Here is an 18,369-nt window from a genome sequence, read left to right as displayed (position 1 = left end):
ATTCAACAATATAAATAATGATAAAAAGGTTATCTAGGTCAGAGGTTCCCAGCTCCCAGGGTCACAGACCAGTACAGGTCCACAGCCTTTCGGGAACCAGGACACACAGCAGGAGGTGAATGGTGGGTAAGGGAGCATTACTGCCTGAGCTCCACCTCCTGTCTGATCAGGGATCATCAGATTCTTATAAAAATGCAAACTCTATTGTGAACTGTGTATGTGAGGGATCTAGGTTGCATGCTCCTTATGAGAATCTAATGCCTGATGATCTGAGGTAGGACAGTTTCATCCCGAATCCATCTCCCCCGTGGAAAAATTGTCTTCATAAAACTGGTCCCTGGTGCCAAAAAGGTTGGGGACTACTGAATAATACTAACTATGAAGTAAAGGATTAATTTAAATTATACAGCAGATTGACTTTTTTTTCCCCTAACTACAATATACTACCTGATAAATTAGAAAATTGAGATTTCAGTGAATATCACTAATAATCCCACCCTCCATAGGTAGGCTAACATTTTAACATGCATCTTTCCTCTCTTCTGTGCATGTATTATTTTTATTAAAAAATGAAGCATATTATTTTATGTCCTGCTTTTTGAAATCAATACATCATGAACAAAATTTCTTGTAATTCAATGCTCTTCAGCAAGATACTTTAAAAATGGCTATACAGTATTCCATTGTATGGATCATAGACTTCTTATAATTTCACAGATTATGAAATGTGGGAATACTCTTTTTCTAATACTATTTAGCACCCGAAGAACTAAAAATAAGATAGACAAAGTGAGAGTATTTAGTGGAAAAAATGCTGGACTTCATTGGTAGTCTTCCTTTGTCCTAATTCAATCAGTGGCTCCAGTTATTTATCTAGTCTTACATTTTTCTATTTAATCTATTTGGAACTTAGTTTCCTTGCCTTTCAAAGCTAATGTTGCTTAAATATTCTATAACTGGGAGTTTTCTAGGAAGTCATAGCAAATCAGGAACAGAGCTAAGACTCTAAATTCCTTCATTAAAGTTGCATCAATTGATAGTAGTCTTTTTTCTTCTCTATGACTCTTTCTCTCTCCAACCTTAGGTATGTAGATATGAATTTATTATAATATTTCATTTATTAGACTCATATGATTCATTATTAGACCCTTATGAATGATTAGGTTTAATTTATGTTTCTTTTTCAGGGCTTAATACTGTATATTAAACATCTGTTAATCCTCCACCCATACAGTAGACTCTTTAAAGATATGTGCTGGGCAGAATTTAAGTTACGTATTTTAATACAAATGATGTATGTTTTACTTATTGTATGTATCTAGCATCTACTATATTGTCTGGTGCATAAGATTTGCTCAGTCAATAAAGGTTGAATGATTGAATGCCCTGCACATGGACACTGTCGTCTGAATGAACATTCACTATAGAGGAGACTATTTATCAAAGCTTGCTAAACTTTGGGCATTAGCTAATGAAGCAGGTAATTACATTTATGGTGTTGAAATTGGTACTGACTATGAAGAGAATAAAACAGTCATATTCAGAGGGAATGCTAGGCAGCAGTGAAAGACTGAACAGAAATTGTATTAAATGTGTGTCTTGAAAAACACCAAAAATGAACACGACCCTCATTGCTTCATAATGTGATGAGAGAGAAGAGAGAAGGTACAAATACAGCACTTTTCAGATGAGGATATGCAGCTGAGGAGTGAAGTGACTTCTCAAGGTCACACAGCTAGTAAGTGACACCTCTACGATTCACACTTGTGTTTGTCTCACTATGAAGGTAGAAGTTGTAATGAATGATGAAAAGTTGTGCAAAATGTCCAAGATTGTCAAAAAATGGCGTTATATTTCTTCAGAAAATTAGAGAAAAGATCTCTTCTGAAATGCTTTTATTATTGAATCTATTCCCTAATCCAGAAGGAAGGTTGCTGATGTAGACATGTGTGCTAACCTCTGGAACTTTTATTGTTTTTTATTCCTTTGTTTTATTTCAGGGGTCATGGAGTATCTTCACCATCTCTGTAACATATGCATTTCCAAGCCAGAAAACTGACTCCATTAGCTAAATTAAATTATTTGCAAAAGCCTTTTTTCCACTGTCATGTCTTATTTCCATTTCAGTTTCTCTGGTGGGATATGTTGGTCGCAGTGGATTTCCTTTTCTTGCTCTTGAGTTAATAGATAACTTGTGCTGCACTGTTACTATATCCAATGCCATTTTTATGCTGTTACAGAATTATAGTAGAAGATGCAGTGGATTGGCGCCCCCATGACAAAATCGTCCTTAGCTCCTCTTCTTATGAGCCTCATGAAGCAGAGGTCCTCACTGTGAAGGAAGTCAAGGGCCACCATGTGAGGATTCATGAACGGCTCAAACACCGACACATTGGTAAGGCTTTGGTTTGCTAGTTAAGGGAAGTGAATGAGCCAGGAAGACCATGTTTGGTAACCTGGCTGGGGACCTTGGATCTGATTGCCATTCAGAGGGGAAGAACAATGCCTTCTTCCTGCCCTAGACTCATGCTACATGGCCTTATCTCTATTCCTTCATTAATTTTGTTGCTTTATTTTTAAAGAATACTTGGATGTTATATACATACACACATACACATCTCCACACATTTTGCTCCTTATTTATAATGGCAAGTCTAAGAGCAGAAGGGTTAAGAATCTTGTTCAAGGTCATTGCGCAGTTTTAAGCCAGAATAAAACTCATGGGCACTGAGTTTCCAGTTTATTTCCTGACACATTGAATTACAATCCCTTAGAATATGGTAGTTACTGTAAATAATGATTTCATTTTCCATACTTAGAAATGTGTCCTTCCTAACATGAAGTACATTTTATGTATTAACTGCTACTATTAGTATTACTGCAAAAAATGAAAGAAAAAAGCCCAGACCTTTTTTTAAATAAAAAAGGTACCAAATATTTTATACACAATACACAGAATGTACTACATATAAATAATAAGTCACGATAACCTTCCTGATTCAGTCTAATAAATAAATCTAACCCAGGAGATATAGCTGATCAGTAATAAACTGTGGAAATAAAGGGGAATGAGAATGTCTTTTTGTCTCTGGTATATGAGAGTCAAATCCACGGTTTCACCACGAATGTCTCAAGCTATGTCTAAATCATTGTTCCCAGGAGGATTTCTTTTTTAATAAGCAGCAAAGAAAAAAGAAATCTTCAGCACTGATTTCAGTAAGATGCAAGGTGAAATGCAAATGGTAGACAGTGAAACAAACTAGCAAGATGCTTAGTTCCCACTGCTGCGGAAGCTGTTCAGGCCATGATGAGTGGAAGATCCACCATGAGAGGGCGCTGCTGCTGCCTGGTGCTGCTTCTTGCTCTCCTTTTACTCTGACACATAGCTGCTTTTGCCCTGTCACTGCCTCAGTTGATCTGGGATTCCTCACTCTCATGAAAGAGGTCCATGGACAATGTACAACCCAACACTGAAGTCTCATGCTGACCTATTTAAAGAAGGAGGTTGGGAACCCCACTAATTGGACAGGTCTGCCCTGACTTCCCTGAACCAGTGACCTGTCCCAGTACCCACAGTTATTAAGAAGAAATGAATTCTTGCTCAAACACTCTGACTCTGATCCCAAAGAGAGACAAGTGAATGGGTTATTTTATTTCTCAGCTGACCTTTGTAGAGAATGCCCGAGGAAAAGCAGACCTTAATGTTGGTAGAACTTCCGAGGGGAAAGGATGTTTTCATTTCTCAGGTTTGCTGGGTCCCCAGCTAGTGATTTTTGAAATAGATTTTTAAAGTTTTTTTTCCCCCAACTTCTATTGCCCCAGGAAGTGTCCATGTCACGGAGGATGGCCGACACATTCGTTTGGCTGCTGAGGTTGGACTGTTGACTCGAAATATACAAATTCAGCCTGACATATCATGTAGGGGGAGACTGTTTGTGGGGCCCTTGAGGAAGTCCAGCCGAGAAGAATTTTCAGGTAAATGAAATGTTAAGTAACTAGATATTACCAATGGGAGCCTATTCATCTGGGACACCCAGAAATCCCAACTGTGAGAATTTTCATTTATAAAACAAAACGTTCAAATGAGATAGTTCCTTTGTGCTTGGAGAAGCTATGAATTTTCAGTCCTAATCTGTGCTTAATTATCAGTGTGATGTTAAAATAATATACTAGCGATCAGCACATATGCACATTTTTACCTCAAAGAAAACATCTTCAGCAGATGTGAAATTTCCTCTGCTTTGAAATTATAGATGATTTAATGACCACTTCAATTTTATCTCTTTCCTGAATTTCTATTACTCTTTCCCAGTAGCATGCTATATCTGATGGCAGGCATCAGTTCATGCTATAAATTAATAGCATAAATTTAAATAAAAATGATTTCCATATTCTAGACTGCTTTAAGGATCAGTTCAATCTTTCTTGTTTCTTTCAAGTTTTAGCCCTTTTGGAATGCTGCAAAATTATTTGATTAGGACCTCGTTTCTTAAACGTGTGTTCCTTATACTTTTTTCCAAAGTTCTTTCCTGATCAAACAGTTTGGTTGTCACTGTAGCTCCAACTTAGAATATCATGGTGTACACGAATATATAAAGGCCTGGGGAAGGCTGAGAATAAAGGATCTAAACACTTCCCAAATATATTCAATATGGGACACTCTTTGTTGGCACAACTATTTCACCAGTTTTGTAAAGGGCAGTGTTTGGACCTAAAATCAAACATTTAAGATTTCTAGTTAATAGAACAAGCTGTATCTCCATAAACCCTTATCAGTGGTGATTTCCGCCCACTACCCCAGGTGACATTTGGCAATATCTGGAGACATTTTTACTTGTCACAACTTGAGGGAGCTTCTGGCATGTATGGATAGTGCCAAACATCTAGCATGCACAGGACGGCCACCCACAGGAAAGGAGTATCTGCCTCCAAATGTCAATAGTGTTGAGGTTGAGAACCCCGCTCTAGATGATGGAGACAAAGGCTTGGTTCCAATCTTTTAAGAATAGACCACTCTAAGATTTATGAAGATGGGGAATCAGGAAGGAGAGAGCAAGATAAGGCCCCAGTTAACTGAAACCACAGGCCAAGCTGGAGCATGGTCACAGGAACAGGACAGAAGGCCAGTTCTTACAGCTGAGCACCAAGTCAGAGCAGAACCAGCAGCAAGACTGACCTGATCCTAAACTTCTAACAATGCTGATCCTTACATCATCCCCTGGGGAAGGGAAACTCAAACTCTATTTTGTGCTTCTTATGGATCAGAAACTGTGCTGGTTTTCACACAGTGAAAATTTTATCTTATTTAATCCTAAAATCCTCATAAGAGAATTTTATATTCCTATTACAGGAAATAGAGTCTATAGTACAATTGCCTATTTATTTATGTAGCTCCTTCATTAGCTTATAAACTCCTTGAGGTGAGAAATAGGTCTTTCATCTGTTTTCCTAGTGTGGTAACTGCTGTAAATTAGGTACTTAATAAATATGAATGAAAAATATTAATGAAGAGTAAGGAAAGTCATTTGACTAGTAGGTGGTAGATTCAAGCCTGGTTCTTGTTAAATAAACTTTTAATTTTGTAATGATTTTGGATTTACAGAAAAGCTGCAAAGGTAGTATAGAGAGATCTTGTATACCTTTCACTCAATTTTCTTCCATTAATAGCTGATACAATACTAGTATATTTGTCAAAACAAAGACATTAACATTGGTACATTACCCTGAACTAAACTCAAGACATTCTTCAAATTTTACCAGTTTTTTCTGTTCCAGAATTCAATCATAGTCCAGGGCCTGAATAAGAAGGGCTCAGCAGGTGTAGGTCAGAGATGCCAGATATGGGTACTGATTTGTTCCAGAGCAGAAAAGCAGGTCAAGACTTTTGAGTCCTACTTTTATATTGGAGGGCTCCATCATTCTTCTCTTCCTGAATAATACCCACCAAGTTGTACTTAACTTGCTAGAATATTTTTCAGTAGTGATTTTCAAAAGGAAAAATACGAAGATAATTGTGAATAAAATAATTGCTTCATTCAGGCTGGACATGGTGACTCATGCCTATAAGCCCAGCACTTTGGGAGGCTGAAGCAGGCAGATCACTTGTGGTCAGGAGTTCGATACCAGCTTGGCTAACATGGTGAAACCCTGTCTCCACTAAAAATATAAAAATTAGCCAAGCATGGTGGCATGAACCTGTAGTCCCAGCTACTTGAGAGGCTGAGGTGGGAGGATCACTTGCACCCTGGAGATGGAGGTTGCAGTGAGCCAAGATTGTGCCACTGCATTCCAACCTGGGTAACAGAGTGAGACTCTGTCTCAAAAAAAAAAAAAAAAAAAAAAAAAAAAAAAAAAAAAAAAAAAAAATTGCTTAATTCTTTATTTAAAGGCTCAAGACATTTTTAAGTCTTTACTAATTGATTAATTTTCAGTCATTGTTTAATGTGCACAGAAGTAAAAAGACCTTGTACAGTTTAAAACTATGAATTAAATCCATGGAAGTATAAGACATTAAAAAACCTGATAATTAAAATAATCCTGAGAGCTTCTGGATAGCTGAACATGTGGAGTTTCCTAGACTAAGGCGGTGTACCCGGGGAGGGTATGGGAGATGCATGCCCTTCTCTCATGCCATGCCCTACGCATGTCTTTATTTATCTCCCTTGTAATATCCTTTATAAGAAACCTAGGAAATAACAATAATACTGACATGTTGCCTTGACAGAGATTCTAAAATCACATTAAATGCTAAAAATAAGCTATTTACGTATGGACTTATGCTTGCATTTGGTGTTCTTTGTGCCAAAGTTCCACAGAGCAGGTTTGCCAGTTCTTTCAGCTATGTGCTATTGGTGAGGGATATTGCCCAACGAATATCTATTGGATGTTTTATTGTTCTGTGAGTATGCCCACACTATCTACCAATGCCTCCTCAATAGCATTCATTGAGAAATTTAAATACGTTGGAATCCTGTTGCCTGGCCATGAGGAGACGTATAGGTTCTTTTACTTAGCCTGTCTTTCTCAAAAGGACTTCCTTCTTCATGGCAGCCAATATGCAAGGGTTCTAGTTTCTCATCTCTAAAAAGGTAGTGAAGAAATGAGGGGCTTAGGCTGTACTGTCTTTGAACCTTAAATACTATTATTAAAACAGTGAAACAGAAACTTCAAATGTATTGCTTCCTTTATCTTTATGATAAATAACTTCATAGTTTACTTTAGTCAATACCTTAAAAAATGAAATAAAAGGAGCCAAAATTGTGACCTACTTAGCAAAGGACGCACAACTAATTATTGGCTCAATAGCTATAGCGCAGTTATCTGAATCATAATGCAGAGATGCTACTTTTATACACCGAGTCTTCCTGTCTTGCCAGGATGCCTGCATGGGGTTAATAGTGCGACTTCTCATCCATATGCCTAAGTTTAAGTCCTAGCTTGTTAGTTCACTCTTCTCTGCCTCAGTTTCCTTATCTGTAAAATGGGGATAATAATTGTACCTACCACATAGGATTTTTTTGAAAATTAGGAGTGTGAATAAATAGATGAATATAAATTAGAACAGTGTCTGCAAATAATGAGTGTTATATGAGAGTTAAAGTTTTAAATTCACCTCATTATTATTTCATATTAATTCATCTATAATCATGTTATTATTAATTTTACCAAGAGTATATATGCTGACTCATATTTTTAAATCAACTTACTGGCTATATTTTATGGTGTGTTTTAACAATATCTATTTAAAACAGTACAAATAACATTACAAATGAGAGTAAATAATTTACTATTTTCTCCTCACATAAAAGATATAGAAAATCTTATTATGAAAATGAAACAGTGAATAAAATGTAGCCAGGATAAAAATATAGAAAAGATTTTACAGAATCTTTGAAGTGATTTTAAAAGCATGTTATTGCTTCTATCATATTTTAGTCAGAAGCATGTATTGAATAGCACGCTTCTGGACATCAACTGAGCAGAAGGAAATTTTGCACTCATAACCTTCTTCAGAAATGCTTAATATTCATTTGTGCAATGTCTTCGCGTGAATGGCTGTGGCCTTTCACGTGGTGTCACTGAGACGCTGAGAGGGAGACTTGACTTTGAGATGAAGGGCCAGAAACCCAGAATCTCTTTATTCTTACTCAGTTCTTTGACCCGGCCCCAGACAAATGCACAGAATCGTTAAACTTAGCCATGCCCATCCCCAAAGTTTGCCTCTTTACTATTTCTCCTCTCATCATTCCCCATCCTATCACCAGACTCTTCAGACTGCACATGCAATTCAGGCATTAATGTGATACTTGTAATGATTCCTACCTTTTTAGTTGAGAATCTGTGGTGTGAAATATGATGCTGGTGTTGAGAATAAACTTACATTTTCATTAAAAATCTTCATATCTTAATGCCCTAAAATGGGCCATTCTTCAGCCTTTTGTGGGGAAAGTACCTGATGACATGCATTTTGTTTATAGGTGTCCTTCAACTTCTTAATGTGGAAATTCAGAACTTCGGGTCACCACTGTACGCATCTGTTGAATTCAGTAATGTGTCGGAAGGATCCTGGATCATATCATCTACTCTGCACCAGAGCTGTGGCGGGGGCATTCATGCAACTGCCAGTCATGGAGTACTTTTAAATGACAATATTGTGTTTGGTACAGCTGGCCATGGCATAGATTTAGAGGGTCAGGCCTATACTGTCACTAATAACCTTGTGGTTCTGATGACACAGCCAGTGTGGTCCACCATTTGGGTGGCAGGAATCAAAGTGAACCAAGCAAAGGACATCAACCTCCATGGCAACGTTGTGGCAGGATCAGAGAGAGTTGGCTTTCATATCCGAGGCCACAGGTGCTCTTGTGGACTGCTTTGGTCTGACAATGTGGCCCACTCAAGTCTTCATGGCCTTCACCTCTACAAGGAAAGTGGACTTGACAACTGTACCAGAATCTCCGGCTTCTTGGCTTTCAAGAACTTTGACTATGGTGCCATGTTACACATAGAGAACAGTGTGGAGATAGAGAACATTACTCTGGTAGACAATACTATTGGTCTTTTGGCAGTAGTGTATGTATTTTCTGCTCCAGAAAATTCCATCAAAAAAGTGCAAATTGTGCTTAGGAATTCAATCATTGTGGCCACCAGCTCTTCTTTTGACTGCATTCAGGACAAAGTGAAGCCTCTCTCAGCCAACTTGACATCAACAGATAGAGCTCCTTCCAATCCAAGGGGGGGTCGAATTGGTATTCTGTGGCCTGTATTCACCTCAGAGCCAAATCAGTGGCCTCAGGAGCCATGGCACAAAGTGAGGAATGACCATTCAATTTCAGGAATCATGAAACTTCAAGGTGGGATGCTTTACTTTATCTAGGCAATGCCATTTCATACATCCATGCATATAATTTTTAATAGCATTCTGAAATTTTATCAACAAAAAGGTACATTGTGGTCCAGTGCTTGCTGTCCAACCTGCTGAGTATTGATAGCCACAATGGTAGTTCATAATTTCTTACAAAAGTCACTGCTTTATACATATTGAAGAGCTTTCTACAACTTAGTTTTTAATAAAAATTTTAAAAATTTGAATATAATGAGATGGAATCTTGCATCTTGACCAGGCTGGTCTCAAACTCCTGGCCTCAAGCAATCCTCCCATCTCAGCCTCCCAAAGTGTTGGGATTACAGGCAATAGCGACCACTCCAGGTCAACACAGCAATTATTTAACTTGATTACATAAGAACTCTCCTGGTTAGGTGTTATTTTTCCTATTATACAAGTGAGGAAATTGAAATGTAGAAGTTGTGTCTCATCTGAAGCTGCTTAGTAGATGGTTGAGCAGCAAGGGTTAAAATCAAAGTTGTGACATGACTTGTGCATTAATCTTCTATTAGATCTCTTGTACCATTGTACTCTCTCCCCTGTTACTTACTTAATCTGGCAGTGGGTTTGTCTTTCTGTAAAATGAATGGATTTTGATTAAGCCTAAAATGAAAAGCCTTATTGCTATTAAAGCTTTAATGTATTGACATACTCTTCTCTGTTGAATACAATGTCCATGTATTGAAGAACTACAGATATTTTATATCAAGATTTATGTAAATTCCTAAGACTTTCCTGGGTAACTTAAACTAACTTGGCGTATATGTTATTGTAACAATATTTAGTTGTATATTCGATGTTTATGACTGGTGGTTTATATGATATAATATTATGATATATATTTTTAAAATTTCAGATGTTACCTTTTCTAGTTTTGTGAAGAGTTGCTATAGCGATGACCTGGATGTCTGCATTCTACCAAATGCAGAGAACACCGGAATTATGCACCCAATAACAGCAGAGAGGACCAGGATGCTAAAGATAAAAGATAAAAACAAGTTCTACTTTCCCTCATTACAACCCAGGTATAATTTTTAGTATTTATAATTAGCCATTTTTATGAAGTACTTGGCAATTCTTCAAACCCTAAACATGTTTTTTAAAAAGAATAAAATCATCAAAGAAATAGAAATAAGTCTTAGAATGGTAAGATACATTAACTTAATGACCAATTCTTTACGCCTCGTATATTCATGCCTTGTGATATATGATTTTTAAAATATCTCTCACTAAAGAGGCAGGGGCTATTTCCCTCCCCCTTGAATCTGGACTCAGCCATGTGACTTTCTTTAGCTAATGAAAGAGGCAGAAGTAATGAAGTGCAAGTTTTATTGATAATGTTTTATTGTTTTGTCTTTATTAGAGAGACTTCTTTGGGATGTTTTCAAACTTTCTGGTTGTAAATTGACTCTAATTCTTCATTCTTCGTTGGAGTAAAGTGTCAGTGGTCTTCAGAAGGAGATCTTGGGAGCCTTCTGTGCAGGAACTAGTAGATAGAAGGAGGTTGTGTCTGCTGACAGGAATCTCTGAACTGAACGATGAGCTCTAGCAGATACTGGCATTTCAGACCAGGTGTAAATACTGTTTTCTGACATATGATCTAAGAGTTTCATTCAAATGTGTGAAAACTAGATAGGAGGGTTTTTTTATTTTTTTATTTTTTTTTTATTTTTTTTGCCATGAAAGAGAGTAGAAAGTTAGAAGCTGGAGGAATGAATTACTTGTTCTTTCCCACAACACTGGGGCAAACTCCTTTAGTTGGAAAAAGCAAAAACAAACAAAAAAACACGCTAAAGAAACCACCCTAATTAGAACATTCATGTGTTTGACTTAACACGAGTGCCTTTGATGTCCATCCCTGAATCATTATAGGTACCTAAACATGATTAGGTAGGCAATTTATGTAATTTTGTCACTTTTTAAAATTTACTATCCAGTTTTCCTTATGTTCATGTCTTACCCCAGGCTGATATAGTTGTAAAGTTATATGTCTTAGTCTGTTTGTGCTGCTATAACAAAGTACTGCAGACTGGATAATTTATGAACAGAAATTTATTTATTTTATTTTTGGAGGTGGGGGTCTCACTCTGTCACCCAGGTTGAAGTGCAATGGCACAATCATGGCTAACTGCAGCCTTAACCTCCTGGGCTCAAGTGATCCTCTGCCTCAGCCTCCCAAAGTTTTGGGATTATAGGCAGGAACCACTGCAGATGGACATAAATTTATTTCTTGTAGTTCTGGAGGCTGGGGAGTCCAAGATCAAACACTGGCATAATTGGTGTCTGGTGAAGGTTTCTCCCTCCTTCCAAGATGGTGCCTTGTTGGTGCACCATCTCTCCAGAGGGGAGAAATGCTGTGTTCTCACATAGGAGAAGAAATGGAAGGGCAAGAGAGCACTCTCTTCATTCTCAAGCCCTTTTATAAGGGTACTATCTTATTCATGAGAGTTGAATCCTCATGACTTTATCACCTCCCACAGGCCACGTTTCTTAATACTGTTCCATTAAGGATTAAGTTTCAACATGAAATTTGAAAGGACCATCATTCAAATCGTAGTACTATGTGATATTAACAACTGAATCTTTGTGCTGATAATACTCAATACATTGTTGGTATACAATAAATATTTAATATTATTACTTATTGTATTTCAAAGCATTAGATTAGTGGAAATAAAATAAGTTCTCTATAAGTCAATGTTATAGTTATCTATTAATTGTTTATATAGCCCACTTGACTCTAAATTCTGAAAGTGCAGGTTCTGTGTTTGTCTTTATTACTGTCATGTTACCCAGCCTGTCATTTGTAGGTTTTCAGTAGATATTTGTTGAATGAGAATATCTATTTTTCTTTCTATATAGTGTAAATATAATTGATATTTATAATAATAATTCTAAAATACTGCAAACTCCTGAAGTTTCTAAAAATAATTATATTATGTTCAGTTGTTATGAGAGGAACTTTTTTGTATCTTCTTAAAAAATTAGCAATCTATATAAAGATTACATATTAAGATATCCAAAATATTTGGTTAGTAAGAATGTCTTTCTTCTTGACCATATAACCAGCAAAAAAAGATTTCATAAGGAGTTTTATTTTATATCTATGTAACACATTATCAATAATAAAAATCTGTTGAATTTATTTTATACAACATTAGCACTACCAGTGTATATTTTCTTCTTGCTGCTTATCATGAAATGGAAGAGTTGCTTTTTGACTGTCTTTACAGGAAAGATTTAGGAAAAGTAGTCTGCCCTGAATTAGACTGTGCAAGTCCAAGGAAATATCTCTTCAAGGATCTGGATGGGAGAGCCCTGGGTCTGCCTCCACCAGTTTCTATATTTCCTAAAACAGAGGCAGAATGGACTGCCTCCTTCTTCAATGCAGGTAAGCTATATCTGAACTCAGTGCCTGTGGTAGAGGCAAGGGTGCTTGTGAAGGAGCTGGTTTAGCTGTGCTCATTGAGAATGAAATGTACTGGTGAAGACCTAAATTCTAAAGTTGGAGTCTGTGCTAATCTGCTGCCAATTCACCTGTATTACAGGAATGCTGAGTCATTTTGTGATCTCACAACCTTACTGCTGTGCCCTCTATGAGATTGCCTGTGTCCATGTCAAAAGTGCAGATTCTCAATGCCCAACTCGGTGCACAGCTGGGAGGACAATTCTCTCCTAGCTTGGGCACTTGGGCCTGAAGCAGTCATCATGCTCAGTGTTTCATACTGGTCTGCCATGGAACCAGCTCCTTTTTCTTTAAGCTTACCTTTCTTTTCTGTCAGGACTTAAAGCACTCTCTCAATGGTAGGGTAGATGTCATGTGGTTTGTCTCCCTTTTCTCCATTCTCCAACTGTCCCCCAAACAGGGCTGTGCTCCAAACTTCTTCGTCTTCTTGCTTATGCAAGCAAAGCCCCCTTTTATATCAGTTTTTATGGCTGGACCCCTGGAGAGGTCATTGTCTTTTTATTTCCACTAACAAGGTGACTCTGAATTCCCATTTGTGTTCAGCTGGAACCTGCTGTGGTCAAACGTAAAGAAGGTTTTCTGTTTTTTCCCTATTTCATTAGTTGATTCTTTTTAGATGTCTTTTCTGGTCTTCCTTGTCCTTTTTTAAGTTTTGAATGTGAGACTGTCAGAGGACTATGTCCTGAGACCTTTTTCCTTCGTTCTCTAATTTTGCTCCCTAGGACCAAGACTGAAATACCATCAAATACTGATGACTTCCAGTTTATATCCTCAGCCTAGACTTGACCCTGAAATTTGGTCTAGTATAGCCAACTGACTTTACTTGGAAAGACAATAGACATCTCAGACTCAATATGCCTCAAAAAGATTCTTGATCTCTGCCCCATCTACAACCTGCTTCTTGCCTAGCTGTCCCTACCTCAATAATTGGTGCCACCATTCCTGAGGCTATTTAAGTAAAAAACCTGGGAGTCATCTTTTATTTTTCTTTTTCCTAACCCAAATTCTCAATCTCCTCATTTCCTCCACTACTACCACTCTCACCATTCCCTTTACTACTAGCCACCATTGTCTCTCACTAGATGAGAGAATAACCACCTTGCCGATCTTCTTCCTTCTACTTTTGTAGTCTCTAGTCTATTCTTCACATAATGGCCAGAGTGATATTTTTAGCTTTCCACCCATTCAGAATTAAGTCCCAGCTACAAGCCTGTAAGTCTTGCAGCCCTGGTTCCTGCCTACTCTCTCACCTCCTCTCTTGTGACAGGCCTTTTACTTAGTCATCCTGGTCTCTTACTGTTCCTTTAACATGGTAAGCATATCCCTACATCAGGGCCTTTGCACTGGCTTTTTCCTCTTCCTGGAATATTTTATTCTCACTTCTTTGGGAGCTAGTTCCTACTGTTCAAATAAGGTACCCTCAGAGAAGCCATCCTTGACCACCCTATCTAAAATAATCATGAGATCATTATTCTGTAGCTCTGCTATGCTTGCTTTACTGTTTGTTGGAGTCGTGTTACTTAACATTGTATTATAAATATAGTTGCTTATGTTAATGTACTGTTTATCCTTTTTAGAACACAAACTTCATGAGGGCAGGATTTTTTTTTTTCTCACTGATGTGTATTTGGGAGGATACTCAATAAACTTTGGTTGACTGATCAAATGAATGGATTATAGGTAACCAGCCAGAATAGCTTGCTGTTTCACATCATCCAAGAGCATGTGAATGAACTGAGGCCTTCAGGTCATTGGTTGAAGAATTTATCTGTAATACGAAAGCCTAAAATGCAGATAGTTCTAGGTATCTCTCTACTTGTTTTCACCTTTCTTTCATCTGAACTACTGCTACAGTACAGCATTTGGTACTTGGGGCTGTTTCTACATATAATTATTTTAATTACCATAAAATTTCATGCTTGAGTACTTATACTTTTTAATATTTATTTTATGTTTTTCCATATGTTGAAGGCTTATCTCTGGAATAGAGTGACAAGCTGTGGGGACTACAGTATTGGTTTTAAACTCAGCGCCAAGTGCATGGAAATGCTGAGTAAATGTTCATTTTAATATGTTGGCTGCATTTGTTGAATAGAACCAGCAAATACCTTTCTTGCACAGAAGAATGAAACTCAGGGACACATTTATACTGAGAAAATATGTGGGTAGTAGTAAAAAGAAAGTAACAAAAGAAAAAAGATAAGGGGTTACCCTCCTCTTTACCCGTAGATCTACTCAAATGGCGTTCTATAGTAAGTTTTCTACTGGTTTTAAGAATGATTCCGCCATTACAGGTATTTATGCTATGGGGAAAACATTCTGATATGTTAAAATAAACACATGCCTAATTGTGGGACTTTTCTGGACTTGAGCTTTTGGTAAGGATCCCATTTCTGTGGAATCCATAAGGGATGTGTGTTTCAGAGTATTTGATGAAAATTATATTTTATCCTAACAGAAGGGAATAAAGACTGAAGACAATGTCTTAGTTTGGGTTGTCCCAGAAGCAGACCCTGATTCAAGGCTTAGAATTCAAGTAGTTTAATCGGGGGTGATCCCATAAAACACCAATAGGGAAGTGAGGAAGTATACTAAGAAAAGAAATAAGGCCAATAAGGGAAGTGTGATCAACCTGGTTGCCACTGTGGAAGCTGATGCTCAAGTCTGATGGGGAACTGCGGGAGACCATGGGAACATCACTCCAAATAATCCCAGCCAAGCCACAGGGAAGCTCATGTATTTATATCTCAAATCCTGGCTCCTCTGTCTTTGAGCTTACTTTCTTTTCTGTCAGGACTTTGGGGGATGCTTTGGGGACATTAACTCTCCAGCCCTTTGGCTTTCTCTGAACACAGGCTAACTGTGCTCTTTCTTGAGGCCACCAAAAACTCTCAGAAGGAAAAAAGAGAGAGAGAAAAACATTAATACCAAAGTTATCAAAAGAAAAAAAAAGCTTTTCAGAAGGAAGTCATAGGTTTTTGTGGTAGCAGCCTTTGGTGTATGAAGGTGAGTGCCAAAAATACATAGGTGTGGCATCAAAAGCATCTGTTACAAATAGAAACTCTAAAATGTCAAATTCTCCATGTTTAAATCATAAGAATATTCTTTTTAGGTGATTGCTTACCAGGTGGTGTAATACGCTGTTTAGGCACAAATATGTTCTTGCTGCTGGTTGCAATGGTAGAATATTTGCTTTTTCTCAGCTCTTTACCATGGCTGTCAAACATGATTCAAAGGTAAAACTCCATGAGTAATATAATATTACACATGATTTACTATCACTGTGTGGACAAGCATGTATGTGTGTGAGTGGCTGAATGTCCGTATGGAGGTATGTATGACTGACTGCCTAAACTCCTGATGTTTTAGAGCTTTATAACATTTTAAATGAGGTTGCTATAGGTACCAACTGCAAGGATTCCCACAGTGGAATCTGCTGTTTACTGCACTAAAAATACAATCTGTGTCCTCTTGCAATGAAAGAGACAGCACATAGTAAATGGTGCCTGCCGGGTGCTGACAGGATTGCAGTGTTTTTCTTTGACTTCCAAAGTATGAGTAAATCCTTCCTTCCCTAATGCAAATTTCTTTTCATTTTCAAACCATTTTCTCTTAGCTACTTTCCAGTTCCTGTCCACAATCTGGTGGATGATAAAAGCACAGATTTAATCTCAGGATAATTAATGACTATTTTGTATTTTTTCTCTTCAAGACAAGAATCTATGATTATCTTCAGTAAACCAGAGAAAGTAACGCAGCTAAGGTGAAAATGGAGACCACCGGAACCGAATTTTATATTTATTCCAAATGTCATTAACAGACGCTTATATCCTTTCCATATTTTTAAAACATATCTCTCCAAGTCATTTGGAGTCCATTGCCTTTGAGGTTTATTTTTAATTTGGAAAATAACAGATTTTATTTGCACATATAAGTTCATACAAAAACTACTCACCCAGACAGATATCCACAGGTCCCAGCATATTGTCATATATTCTGGCATTAGGAGCAAAAACCATCCATGTGGATCAGCTCTGAGGAACACTCTGCCAGTGGGTTTTGCTATCTGTGTAATGCAGGGTGTGTAGCCAGGGGAGAAGAGAGCTGCTAATTTTGCTTTATACTTATCTGTAAGTTTGCATTTGCAGCCAACTTTGAAAAATGTCTAACAGTAGAGAGCAAGACAGCTCATACCAAGCAGGTGATCTTCTGAGAACCATTTACATTTTATTCTGGAAAGGAGTTCTTTTGATTATGGAGGCATCTGATGATCTGAACATTCAAAATCATTTAGAAGAACAAAGCACTGAAATTAATGTCCCATTCAGGTAGAATTAGGCAGATACCAGAACTTTCCATTCTGGCTCCGTACTCAGTTTCTGTCTGTCCCAGGCTACAAATGGGTGTCGTCACCTCACAACCCGGTTCATACATGTGGGGCACCAGCAGTGTCGGGAGGCAACAGAAAGAAACCAGAGCTTCAGTTTCAATAGCATTTAACAATTTCTCAACCATGACAAAAAAAGCGGAAGGGAGGTAAAATGAAAGCTAGCATTGCATGAACACCTTTTTTATGCTACACGTTGAAATTGCCATTTTCATGGATTTGGCAAGTGTATTTTGCCTACTTTCTGTCTACCAGAACCTCTGTAGGCATGGAAACTATAGCAGTGAACAAAACAACATTTCTGCTGCCATCAAGCTTATGTTCTAGTAGGGTTAGGTACATAAACAAATAAAAATTCCAGAGGTACATAAACAAAATTCCAAATAAACAAAAAAATATTCTGGGACCGGTGGCTCATGCCTATAATCCCAGCACTTTGGGAGGCTGAGGCGGGGAGATCACCCAAGGTTGGGAGTTGGAGACCAGCATGGCCAATGTGGCAAAAATCCGTCTCTACTAAAAATAGAAAAATTAGCCAGATGTGATGGTACATGCCTGTGATCCCAGCTACTCAGGAGGCTGAGGGATGAAAATTACTTGAACCTGGGAGGTGGGGGTTGCAGTGAGCCAAGGTGATGCCACTGCACTCCAGCCTGGTTGACAGAGTGAGACCTGACTCAAAAAAAAATTATATATATTGTATATAATTCATATACATTCACATACACACATATGTGTATGTATATAACATGTATATATTATGTGTGTGTGTGTGTATATATGTGTGTGTGTATATATACGTGTGTGTGTATATATATATAGACAGTGCGCTGGCTGTCTGGAGGCAGGCAGTGTATATATGTGTATATATATATGCACACACACATACACACACACACACACACACACACACATTCCAGGAGAGATGAGAAGGATGGAAAAAATACAATAGTGTTTTGGGCTAGAAAGGTAGTTTGAGTTGTCTGTGTGCGTGTGTGTCTTGTGTGCAGGGGAATTGCTATTTGAAATAGTTGCATTTCAAATGAGACCTGAAAGAGGAGTGAGGAGGGCCTGCTCTGAGCACACAGAGGAGCCTTCCAGGGAGAGGGAGCAGCCAGGGCAGGGACTGTG

General features: G+C 37.8%; 1 protein-coding gene across 1 annotated transcript in view; it reads left to right on the top strand.

The window, feature by feature from the left end:
* The window catches only part of PKHD1 (PKHD1 ciliary IPT domain containing fibrocystin/polyductin), a 463,584-nt gene that overhangs the window by 324,119 nt on the left and 121,096 nt on the right, over nucleotides 1–18,369 (top strand). Inside the window, 5 exon segments of the mRNA XM_050789247.1 lie at nucleotides 2,241–2,395; nucleotides 3,823–3,975; nucleotides 8,478–9,353; nucleotides 10,242–10,410; nucleotides 12,619–12,776. Of these exon segments, the coding sequence (XP_050645204.1) occupies nucleotides 2,241–2,395; nucleotides 3,823–3,975; nucleotides 8,478–9,353; nucleotides 10,242–10,410; nucleotides 12,619–12,776 (1,511 nt within the window).

The sequence above is a fragment of the Macaca thibetana genome, chromosome 4 (assembly GCF_024542745.1).
Source record: "Macaca thibetana thibetana isolate TM-01 chromosome 4, ASM2454274v1, whole genome shotgun sequence".
NCBI lineage: Eukaryota > Metazoa > Chordata > Mammalia > Primates > Cercopithecidae > Macaca > Macaca thibetana.
This window is presented reverse-complemented; position numbering and strand designations above follow the sequence as displayed.